Source organism: Dermacentor variabilis, chromosome 2 (genome assembly GCF_050947875.1).
Source record: "Dermacentor variabilis isolate Ectoservices chromosome 2, ASM5094787v1, whole genome shotgun sequence".
Taxonomy (NCBI): Eukaryota; Metazoa; Arthropoda; class Arachnida; order Ixodida; family Ixodidae; genus Dermacentor; species Dermacentor variabilis.
In genome coordinates, this window is record NC_134569.1 from 18,370,245 (window position 1) to 18,382,982 (window position 12,738).

General features: G+C 45.1%; 1 protein-coding gene across 7 annotated transcripts in view; it reads right to left on the reverse strand.

The window, feature by feature from the left end:
• The window catches only part of LOC142571445 (mediator of RNA polymerase II transcription subunit 12-like protein), a 222,155-nt gene that overhangs the window by 116,253 nt on the left and 93,164 nt on the right, over positions 1–12,738 (reverse strand). For all 7 annotated transcript variants that reach the window (XM_075679800.1, XM_075679797.1, XM_075679795.1 and 4 more), the window contains one exon: positions 6,913–7,195. In XM_075679800.1, the coding sequence (XP_075535915.1) occupies positions 6,913–7,195 (283 nt within the window). The remainder of the gene's footprint in view (positions 1–6,912; positions 7,196–12,738) is intronic.

Sequence of the window (12,738 nt, forward strand, 5' to 3'; positions counted from 1 at the left end):
CTGTTGTTATACTGAAGAACAAGGTGTGTGTGTGTGTGTATAGACGGTGTAAATACTACTGCTCTTGTCAATACGGGTGCCAGTATTTCTGTTATGAGCCTTCGCTTCAAAGATCGCTTAGGACAGAAAGTTATGTTCACATGGGATCGCAAAGAAACTTTTTGTGGAGTTGGAGGTGAAATGTTGCGCCGTTGGTGTTTGTTCGCTTTAGGTGGCGATCGGAGGATACCATTTTAGAACCGAGTTGACTGCATTGGTCCACGCAACTCATGATGTTATTTTAGGCATAGATTCCCTATGTGAATGCAGTGCTACACTTGACTGCGGGAGTGGAGAGATTTTACTAAGGAGCACGTTGCCAATCGCCATACTTGTTTTGCAGATCGATCAAGCCGATGTGTTTTCAATGTCTCAAGATGCGTTTCTGCCGGGTCAGATAGCCGTGTTTGTTCCCGTGAGTTATTCACATGTCCAGATGGGATTATGCATCACTCTTGTCGAGCCAGATCATAACAACACGATTAAGAAGAATGTGTTGGTCCCTCAATCTATTCTGCAAGCCATCGATGAGTGCGCTTTCCTGCGCACAGTGAATGCTACAACGGAGTCTGTTACCCTGCCAGTCGGACTTAAATGGACAACATTTGGGGGCAAGCCACAATTGATGTACGAACAGTTGCAGCGTCTTCAGATATCAGTCGACTATCGCCCAACTATGCAGATCCCTTGCAACATATGATAAACAAGACGTGTCTTCTTCCAACAGGACTTCAACAAGTGCTCGCTTGCTACACGTCAATATTTGATTTCACTCAACGCGAGCGTTCTCGGATGGTGCCGGAATCTCACATGCACCACCGCATCAACACAGGGCAAGCGACTCCGATACATCAGAAACCGTATCGCGTATATCCCACGGAAAGAAAAGTGATCGCCAAACAGGCCGACAACATGCTGCAGAAAGGAGTTATTCAGGAGTCTTGCAGTCCTTGGGCAGCTCCTGTTATACTAGTGAAAAAGAAAGACAATTCGTGGAGATTTTGTGTGGACTACTGCTGCCTGAATGCCATCACAAAGAAAGACGCGTATCCCTTACCAAGCATTGACGATGCTGTTGACTGCCTTTACTCTGCCTCGTACTTTTCGTCGGTTGACTTCCAGTCCGGGTACTGTCAGATACCGATGCACCCGTCTGACATGGAAAAGACCGCTTTTGTTACGCCTGATAGACTCCAAGTTTAACGCCGTGCTGTTTGGCTTATGTAATACCCCAGCAACCTTCGAGCGATTTATGGATATCATCCTCCGCAGTCTTAAACGGGATATCTGTATGTGTAATTTGGATGACGTGATTATTTTCAGCCGAACTTTCCACGAGCACAACCAGCGACTCGGCGTTGTTTTGAACTGTATCCAACAGGCTGGCCTCATTTTAAACTCTAAGAAGTGTCTTTTCCGTGTGCATCAAGCCCTTGTGATGGGATATCTCATCGACAAGGAGGGTATACGGCCAGATCCCCAAAAGAGTTTTGCTGTTCGCAACATTAAGCAGCCGAAAATGTGAAAGACTTCAGAAGAGTCCTGGGCCTTTGTTCTTATTAAACACTTCGCCCAGCTTGTTTCTCCACTGACTGACGTACTCCGCAAGGATACTCCCGACATATGGTCTGCTCAGTGTGAGACTGCTTGCCAGCAGCTGAAGTTTTTGCTCACCTCTGGGCCACTTCTGTGCCATTTCGATCCGGAGGCGTTCATCGAAATGCACACTGATGCAAGTGGTGTGAGTGTTGGTGCTGTGGTCTTCCAGTTTCATGACAGACGACAACACGTCGTTATGTACGCAAGTCGTACTTTGACGAAAGCAGAGAGCAATTATACAGTCATGAAACTGGAATGTCTTACTGTTATTTTCGCCATCCACAAGTTCAGATCTTATTTGTATGGCCGCCATTTTATTTTTATGACCGCCATTTATTTTCTAGCTCGGACTGCGTGGCCCAGCTGGGCGGTTGGCTCGGTGGGCCTTGTGTCTTCAAAAATAAGGCTATTTCATTGCTTATAAGAGCGGTCGGTGCCCCACAGATGCCGACTACTTATCTCGTCTTCCGTCTCAGAGCGAGGGTACTGATGATGATGCTTTTGACGACTAATTAACTACAATCTCATCAGACTTTGCTGACTTTGCCCTCTTCAAGAACGAACAACAGCGTGACCCTTCACTAAAGCAGATTAATAATGCGACCTACAGATCTGAACGGGCTACACCGTTTGTGATTCATGACGGTCTGCTTTACCACAAGAATTATTCAAACAACGGTGCTCCACTGCTGCTCGTCGTCCCAAAATGTTTGCGCCTTGCTGTACTTCGGGCCATGCACGACAAACTTACATCCGGTCACCTTGCATTTGCTCGAATGCTCCACGACCTCCGACAACGTTTCTATTGGCCTCAATCGTAGTAGACAACTACGCAGTATGTCTACAGCTGTGATGTCTGCCAATGACATAAGCAACCGACTACAGCTCCTGCAGGAACTCTGCAACCGGTTAGACCACTGACTTCACCTTTTGAGAAAGTGAGTATAGATTTAATCGGTCCCTTCCCCAAGTCTTCCACTGGCTGCTGCTGCATAATCGTGTACGTGCATTATTTAACATGTTGTACTGAAACAATGGCACTTGTCTCAGCTACAGCATCCGATGTTTCTGGGTTTCTTCTGCATTCGATTATCCTCCGCCACAGAGCTCTTCATGTGATGATAAGTGATCGCGGCCGGCAGTTTGCCGCTCACATCGTGGAAGAGTTGCTACACCTTTGTGAAACTCAATATCGCCATTCCACGCCTTACCATCTGCACCAATCGTACCCTCGTCAACATGCTTTCAATGTTTGTCTCATCAGATCATAAGAACTGGGATGCCGTATTACTGTTCATCACGTATGCCTTCAACACAGCTGAACATGAAGTCACAGGATACGCACCTTTCTTTTTGTACTACGCTCGCCATCCTCAAAGTTTTCTCAACACCATACTGCCTTTTTCATCTAGTGACAATGCTTCTGTCGTGCAGATATTGTGTTGTGCCGAAAAAGCACGTCGACTTGCCCGGCTCAGAATCCTAACACCATACTTCCTTTTTCATCTAACGACAATGCTTCTGTCGTGCAGATATTGTGTTGTGCCAAAAAAGCATGTCGACTTGCCCAGCTCAGAACCCTATCGTCGCATGTTCATGCTAAGACTCGCTAGGACGCACAACATCTGCCCATCAGATTCGCCACCGGTGACTTCGTGTGGCATTGGACACCAATTCAGAAAAGGGGACTTAGTAAAAAGCTTCTCTCCAAGCATTCAGGCCTGTTCGTCATTCTCGAATGCTTGAGTGAGGTGACCTATGTCATCACTAAAGTGACGGCTGATAACCGCCGTTCACGCAAGAGACAAGTTGTGCACGTCGCACGATTGAAACCGTACCATCAACGCGCGCTCTGACTCGCTCAGTGAGAATCGCGGCGTGAGGGTTTTGGGCGATCAGCTGTTTTGGACCGTCCCGTGTCTTCTCTACCCTTTTCACTGTAAATAAATCCATTCTACATCGGTAACAATATCATGGTTCTGGCTCATAAAATCCCGAATTCAAATTAACAAAAGCTATCTTTTGCACATTCACACAATTGTGCATTCAGCACAGGTCACACCTACATCTATATTAGGCCAGGACTGTAGGCAGAGTCTGTTGCTGGCTTGTACCTGTTTGCAAGTTTGCTTGTCACAGCATTTCTGTTTGTGTGATCCTTATTGGACATGTGAAACCTCTGATGATCCTTTTCAAGGCTTCAGCGTACCATTTGCGCATGCCACAGGTGGAGCACTCCAGCACAAGCTTCACTAATTTTCCCGGAAAAGCAGTAGGGGCCGTAGTAGAGACCAGGCTTGTTCTCTTGGAGCAGTATCTTCGCTCATGCCAGACTCTTTGCATGCTGCTCCCCGTGACTTTGCAGAGGCATTCTTTAATTGTCCCCTTTGAGTTCAATGAACACCCTTCTGCAAAAGTCACAGGCCTGCATGGCACGCGCAGCACAGTCACAGCATAAGCTGGAGGAACGGTTCCAAGGAGCTCCATTTGCAGTACCACACACTACAGGGTCTACGCGGCGAAGTCTCTTCATGTCGTTTTCCCGAGAACAATCTGCACTGTCCGCCCAACGTCGACAGCGAGCTGCGGCTTGTCCTGCTCTCTGTACAGTGGTCTGCTCAGCCCGATGTTGCCTAATTGAAGCCGCACGCGTAGCTCTACGATTTGCTTCTTCAGCAGTGGTTCGTACCTTGCGAGGAGGCACCACAACGTGTACCGAAGTGTAAATGCAGGTATCCAGACTATGTGGCACACATATCATCTCTTGACCCGTGGCACGATATATTGCAGTTGATGATGAAGATGATAATGATGGTTCATTGCCATCCCCTCGGAAACGCGATGGTGACAAATAGTCACATAGCCTGCTTGAGTTTACCAGGTCCAGTTAAATGCAGCATGAAACTGCTATATGCAACTGCTACATGTCAGGATGTCTGAAGGAATAAAACAGAACTACAAGGCAAAGTTTGTACATATCGACGTTAAGCAATGCACATGTCAAATGGCACGATACAATGGTAGTGATGATGATGATGGTTTAATGACATTTCCTTAGAAACAGGACAGTGAAAAACAGCCACTTAGCCTGCTTGAATTCATCTGGTATTACATTCAGATTTATACACCTCTATAGCATTTTTCTTCCTCAAACCTTCTTTAACGCCTTGTACCACTACCTGTGCATCTGTTACATGGCATACTACCTGGTGTAATAATATGCAACTGCAATTCAAAATGTGCACATATCCATGCAAAGCGGCACGCATGTGACATCGCGTGTCTCCTCATGCGCTAGGGCACGTTTATAAGAGATTTTTCCACTGCATGCTAGCAAGCACTGGTGTGGCTCATTGGTAGAGTAGCTGATTTCCACGCAGCGGGCTCGGGTTCAATCCCGGCGGGAACTGGGCATTTTTTTTTTTTTCTCATTCCCGGTGATAGCTGCGTCGGACACTACACACCGGTGGCGGCAGCAGAAGCGGACACCATAGCAACCCGAAACGGCTGTTGGAATGAGCCCATAACAGCTGACACTGTAAACGTGCGCAAAAAACGGTAGGCAGGAGCCACGGAGCAAGCTAAATGGAAGCAAAGGAGGTACGTTCAACATTCCTTTAGACACAGCGTTTATATAAACTCAGGTGCTCTCCCGAGGCCTCCACCTGCCGGTTACATGTCGAGCAGTACTTACAAAAATATCTAATCTATCGCCGCAACAACAGAAGCACCCAGCAATGAAAAAAGCACCCTGCGACTTATACAACACCAGTCAGAGCTTTGTCCAGAGCCCATACTCCTTGGTGGGGTCCTTTGAAAGCACCACCATTTCCTTGCCGCAACCAGGACACAGCATGAGTCCAAGAAACTCTTGTACAATGGATAAATCCACAATTGCAAATTCAATTTCGCTGTCGTTGACATCCTTTTATGTGTCGAAACCAGGCACGTTTTCGTGTTACGGGCGATTGCTGTGCGCTTGCTACTTTCTTCAGTCATGAAGAAAATGGTGTCTACATGATCTGTGCTAACACGTGAGGCGTGGGTGGACAAAGTGTTGGCGCTAGACATGTTGAGTTGCAACTCGGAACTCGATCTGGCAGAATCTCCAGGCAGACGAGCATCTGGCAACTAGGGGAGCATGGCAGGCCTAACCACCTTTCGTCGCACATTCCATGGCTGCTTAAGTGTCTTGCCAAACGCTTGACAAGTAGTAACTTTGAAACAACTATCTCCAGTCAATTTGGGCAGCGAGAAAGACACCTTATCAAACGTCAAAAAGCAAGCAGCTGAACAAACGTAAACAGCGACACGATTTCCACAGAGACAGAGAAACAAAAGTAGCAAAACGTGAGAGTGGTCCAGCACGTGCCAAACAGCACCAGACCAATAAAAGCGAGGCGCATGTGCACACTTTGGCCAATTAGTGGCACGAACACATCCTTCAGAAAGGCGCGATAGAGTCTGTTTCCTCACACCGATGCCATTTTGAACCAGCACAAAATATGCACAAAGAAAACAGCTTCCAAACAAGCCCAAGATGGCAGCCACCAGCCACCGCATTCGCAAATGGCGAAGGCGCGAAGTTCAAAAATATTTGGCCAATTTTTGCTAATTTCGCGTCCACTCTGGCCTGTATAAGCACATATTTTTATTATTTTCTGATTAAAATTAGCTTCTAGATTTCACGCAGGAATTTTAGAATGTATAAACGTAGCGAAAGCGCACTTTCCTGAAAATCAACTTTTTTGCAATTTTTTGCCGTTGCAAGACCCGCGTCTCCCCTTAACACACTAAAGCAACTCTGGGGCTATAAGAGATGCCACAGTTAATGCTAATCACCTGAAGTTCTTAAACATGCACCTAATTCTAAGTACATGAGTGCTTTTGCATTTTGCACCCATCAAGGTGAGGCTACTGCAGCCGGAAAACGAATCCATGACCTCGTGCTTAGCGGCAGAATGCATTCTGAGCCACCGTGGCAATGAGTAAATGAGAACATTGTGCAATAGTACAGTGGTTGGTACGAGCTCCTAACTGTAAGGCCAGAAGTTCAATTCCTAATGGCAGTTTTGGGCAAAGGTTGTATTTTTTTTTTCCCTGAACCATTAGGTTGACTGATGAAAAAATTACTGAGAAAAAATGTTGACTGATGAAAACACAGCAACAAGGACAGCATAATGGGGAGACTGGACAGGCGGAGGAACACAGCAAACATAGTTTTTTTAGAACTTAACCATCGTCACAGTAAAAGCACTGATGTGCAGCGCTCACCTTCCATAGGTGCCACCGCCATTACCGCTGAGCCGAGAAAACGGCACTGGTGATGCTGGGTCAGCCCCTGCAGACCGGGCTGACAGAGGCAGGGGTGACTCTTCGCTGGTCAGCTGAAAGACATCAATGGTGGCCCGGGCTACACTGTCCAACCACGCGTTGACCTCAGCAGGGCTGGCACACTGCTTGTAGCGCAACTGCAGCTCTAGCCACGACACCCTCATGCTCCATTGGTCTAGGCCCAGCAGAACCCGGCTCACCAACTGCCGCTGGTCACACGGCTCTGCAAAGAGTGCAGGCACAAAAATTTCAAACTGTATTACTTTTTCTTCCACTACTCAAAGGGCAATTATGAGGACTTCTTTATGAGCATGGATTAGAACAGCCAAGCAAATCTTTATTGACCACTATCTGCCTGCACTCATGACATGGTCCGTGGTGTTTATTTTTGAAATGTGATCTTCTGGGATGTATGACATAATATGCACCTTAGCATGGTTGCTCATTAAGAGTAACTGCCCTTTTTTATAAATACTGTATAATTACCTGAAAAGATTAATGTTTCTTTACATGTCACACATTTCTTTTGCTACATTGTAGTTGTACATCCCAATAGATGAGTGTTTCATATGTTGTACATTTGCCGATAGGAGACTTACTGCAACCATGTGAGGGCCTTCAGGCACATTCAAGCAGTATGTCGCAGCTTTTCACCTGGAGGACCTGATTCTTTAAAAAGTACTGACATTAAATTTTTAAACTAGTGATTTTTTTGCATTAAATGAAAGTCCAAAATTTCTATACCTAACAAAAGATACTGGTAAGCATCAGTGCATACTTGATTACTGTAATACTTGTTTCTGTTTCAGTACCAAGGAGGTGGATGTGTCAACTGTGGGATCTCGCTCACGCCCTTGGGACCATGCAACCACAGCACAGTAGTGGAAAGAAACCAAAAAGCATTTATTGCACCATCTATAAAACAGGCTAGCTGACTAGCGCATACGAGTGAATAGGAAGGCATCTGCAGGATAGCCTTATGAAACACACTGTCCAGTGCACATGCAGTCCGTCTGCAAGGGCCTAGTTCCCGCAGTCAAGAAAAAGGAAGCTAGTCCAATCTTCTCGTACCTGAGTATCCCTGCCGTCAGATAGAGCTAGCTGCGGAAAACTCGCGCCACCTCTCGTACATCTGCACAACTACTGATGCCGCATGTGCTGTGCAAGAAAACTGAACTCCAGGAGATGCGACAGCCATACGGAGAAAATAACATCAGGGGATGCAAGAGAGTCGAGCATCCTCACAAATCACAAATCAATGGCTTGCTCTGTTTATGTGATCACTACGGCTTCCATACACAGGCGCAGTCAGTAGGAACACTTACAGCACTCTTTTTTATTGCTGTTTCTTTATAAGCAACATTAACTATGTGTAGCTTTATTGCTACATATTGTCACATACAAGTTTGTGCTGGTGTGGACAAAAGGACGTTGGGAGGTGAAGAGGAGGTTGAAGTGTCTCGAGGATTGGTAGATGGTATTGGCCCTGGCTACTGAGGTACAACCTTGTAACTGTATATATTATAAATACACATATTTTCTCCCCGTAACAATATCACTGATTTTCCCTCTGTGTCATGACATAAGGCTAACATTGAAGACACCATAAAATTAACATATCCGTGCAGGACTTTTATTGCCACGAATAACTGTGCTGAACTTTTTTGTTGATGTAAAGGTTTTGTAAGCAGTATGTCCTTCACAGATCAATTTTTTTCACTTAATTTTTTGGCCAATGTGAGTTGTGCAGCCAAATAACACTTGGAATTTGTTGTTAAACACACTGTCATGAGATGTTCCTAGCACCCCTATTACCAGCGCACACCTGTTTTAACACTGCCACTTCAAAGCTCTCTTCCATTATCAGTTATAACCACTATCAGCTATCACCATTACCAGTTATCAAGAAATAGGTGTCTTGGTTGTCCAGTCCAGTTCCAATTTCTACGCGGTGTTTATTGCTTGCATAAAATTATTATGTATTTTTAAGCAAATTTATCTACTTTATGCATGTCCATAGATACAGGTAAATACAAAACCACTTATCTGACATCATAACAAGTTTGCCAGAGTTGCCCTTTAGCACTCACTAATTCAATCAAATTCATTCGTGTGCAGGATATGTGATAAGTAGGGGTGTGCGGATACTCGAATATTTGATTTCGAATCAAACAGAGAATGGTCTAATAATTCTATTTGCAAATCGAATATCTAATATTTCTAATATCTAATATCTAATGAACATATCTTGATGAGAGCAGCATTCCCACGACACACAATCTCTATCGGTACAAGGTTCATTCAAATCGATGATACCAATCGAAATGATTAATGTGGCGCGGACAGAGGGCACTAGAACAGCAGCATGTATGGAAAGCAAGAGGGCATGCGTGAAGATCGGTCTGATTACCCACCGGAAGGCACGCTGATTGCATCGAATACGCAAGTTCAGTGTTCATGCACACAGATTAGTGCAGTTTCTAGCTCTCTACCCACTGGAAGCACACAAACAAACTTTGCACGCGTGCTCACGGTAGTTGCCTGCTGGTCAACCGCAGACCCAAGCGTTGCTTCAACGACTGTCAATCTAACCCAAACGCGTGATCTTGCAACTGATCACTGATGAGCAACCCGTAGGAACATAGTAGCAACACTTTGCGGCCCGTTATCACATCAGCCAGCAGAAAATTTTTATCACGGCCACACCATTGGCCACAGTATTGACCCTTTCCACAGAAATCCTGTGGGCACTGCCATGTTTGATCACGTGCTGACGCGTCCATTGCTTGCTTCAATTGCTTCCGCTGCCTCCTTGTTTACAATGGATTTGTACGACGCTGGTGCGGCTTAGCAGACCTCTGCTTCTGGAGATACGGTAGACGGTGAATGGGTGGACGAAACGAAGCTTTGGCCACAGCTTCAGAGAAGATGCGAAAGTGCTTTCGGAACTGATTAAGCTATGTCCAAACGGCGGAAGCAGCGTATATCGTGCTTGTTCTAAAAGCGGGGCCAAATATGTATTGTCCAGGCTGTCCAAACTTTCCACTCATGAATCAAGATTGGTATCTTTTGCTCTTTATTCTTTATTTGGCGAATATTTTGAAGCAGCGGCTTGTCACATTTCTGACTTCCTCAGTGCTTTCACTATCTAATTATTTTTTGCCAAATCGCTTGCGGGTGTGCTCACTTCCAGTAGATTTGTTCTTGCTGCACCAAAAGCTTGAGACATAGCTGTTTTGTACCTTGTAATACCTTGTAGCAAAGATGTATTACCGTTAGTAACTCACTTACCATTGTGGACCATCGCGAAACATTCAGCTTCAACCATTCATGCACTATCGGTGTAGTCTGTCATATATTGCGCATAAATGCTTAGTGCACATATATTCAAGTGTGTGCCTATTCAGTCATTGAGTCGTTGGCAATAGAGGGGGCATAAGTTTCCGCACCAGTTGAAGCAGATGTGTGTTAATACTGTGCGTGAAACTTACTATGACAGGAAGCGGCGCTACTCCTTTTGTCACTGTTCAACGAGCGTTACTCACTCTTGCCGGTGTTCCGTGACTGAAGGTTTTTTTTTTTTAAAGGTTAGCGATACGACGCTGGCAGATGAGCAAATTTCTGTATCCTCAAGGAAACCGTACATCTCGAAGTGCCAGTAACACATACGAACAGTTGCAGCAGCAGTCTGCGAACTTGGCCACACAGATTCATTCCATTCCTGAATATGCCAGTCACAACTTTTACAGCCAGCTACTACACACTTCTTTAATCCACATGATTCAATCCAGCATGATGGGAGTGCAATGCATTAGCTAAAACGCAGTTGCATTTCCGACAGTTGATTGCACAAAAGCAAGGTGGAAGCGGTAGTTGTTTCGTATTCGTCTACTATCGCTGAGGCTACATGCAGCATGCCGCCGTAAACGCCATCTCGTTTCTCTAGAACAAATTGCTCTGAGAAAAGGGTCAAGCCTACTGAGCATCTTCAGCATTGTGCTTCTTACACAAAATTTGGAAGCATAAAAGGTTGTGTTAAATTCAATATCTGGCTTTATTTTTCTTAATTTGATTCAATATTCCATTTAAAATCTACTATTCAGTATTCGAACACCCCTAATGATAAGACAAAAGGTGAAGTAAATGCACTGCAGATGACAAGCAACACAATGTCACAAGAGGTGAAAAACGCTACAACTCCACAAAAGTAGTTATCATGGCCTAGTAAAAATGCATGCTGTATGTCAAGAAGCATAACATGTGAACCAAGGAGTCTCCTTTGCCGATGCATAATCAGCAGTGACAAGCTGCCACAGGCTCCCGACATGCTTTGTCTGTGGCTGCCCATGTTCAGGAAACCGAAAGCACTCAACAGAGAAAGCTGCATGATTGATATGTTAACTGCAGCAATAGTCATTCATCGTAAGTATTCATCATGCAAGGCTGTGAAAACACAGAGCTTTCATGCAGGAGGGTTGTAAACTAAGCTTGTTAAAAAAGTGCCGTATTCACTCTATTGTAATGCTTTTGTTATGTTTTTTTTTTTTCATGCTATTCGTTGCTTGAAGTCAACCCTCACATTACATTTGAATAACAGCCAAATGAACCAATTTAAAACACTCTAAATTCCGCAGCTTTTAACTGCAACCTGTACTTTTATATCATGACCTAATCCACAGGCAAGTTGACCAAAATCGAAACTTATTCCTTGTTCAGATCGACAGTGTTTTCAGTGTGCTTGTGACTGGTGTTACGGGTACAGTGCTGAAGTAACCTGCAGTCTTCCATGCTTCGACTCAGTTCATTTGCGACATTATGCAGAACGCAGTACGCTTGGTGTGACGCCCGATTTGAAAGAAGCAATTATGACAGCCAAGAAGCTAGGAAATTCCTTGACGTCAATTAGTCAAAGACTCACGAACAGCAGGGCCAGCAGGCTAATCAGTAGGGCTTGGTGGACCTCATCGTGGTGTGGCACAGCCTCCCAAATTAAACGGTTATGCGGTCTTTCTAGGAGGGCTTAATTTCAGACGAGCTCAATGGCTCAGAAAATTACTTGATTCTTAGGCGATCAGTTTCGAAAATAGTTTAGTTTTCGCAAGATTCATCCCTTCTTGGCATTGAGACCCTCGAAGTATACAGCTGACAGCGCTCACTGAACTGTGCGAAAGTAGCGAGCGTAGCGGAGCACCAGAAACACTGTTACAGGTGCGTTTAATGCCGATGCGCGCAAAATTTTGCGAAAGTGAAGCTACAGTCGAACCTCATTATTTGAACATGCTTAATTCGAACTTTCGGTTTATTTGAGCTGACGCTGTTGTCCCGTCAAAGCTATGTGTATTCCAATGGGTGAAATCACCCGGTAATTCAAACACGCAAGCCTTTGCGACGGTTAATTCAAACGTACTCCACTTCAACAATGCTCTCAGCAGTGCACCAAATTACGTGGCAATGCCTCCGACTAGCATTCCTCTGACTCCCCCATAGAGGAAAAGCTTAGGAGAGAATTGTGAACGCCGCGCGCAAAGGAAAAAATAAGCCATGGCGGAAATTTGTGTGCAGGCATGTGCAGGCGTGCATCACCGATTACTTATGTTCGTGAAGGGTTAGCTACTTCTGTTAGTGTCACCGCACCGCCATGCACCCCATAGAATCAATGTATAAGAATATCTGAAATTTCAGATGCCAAAAACCTTTGCCATTTGACTTTCCAGACTTTTTGCCATGACCGCAGATCTGAAACGGCATTAATCGATGCCACCACCA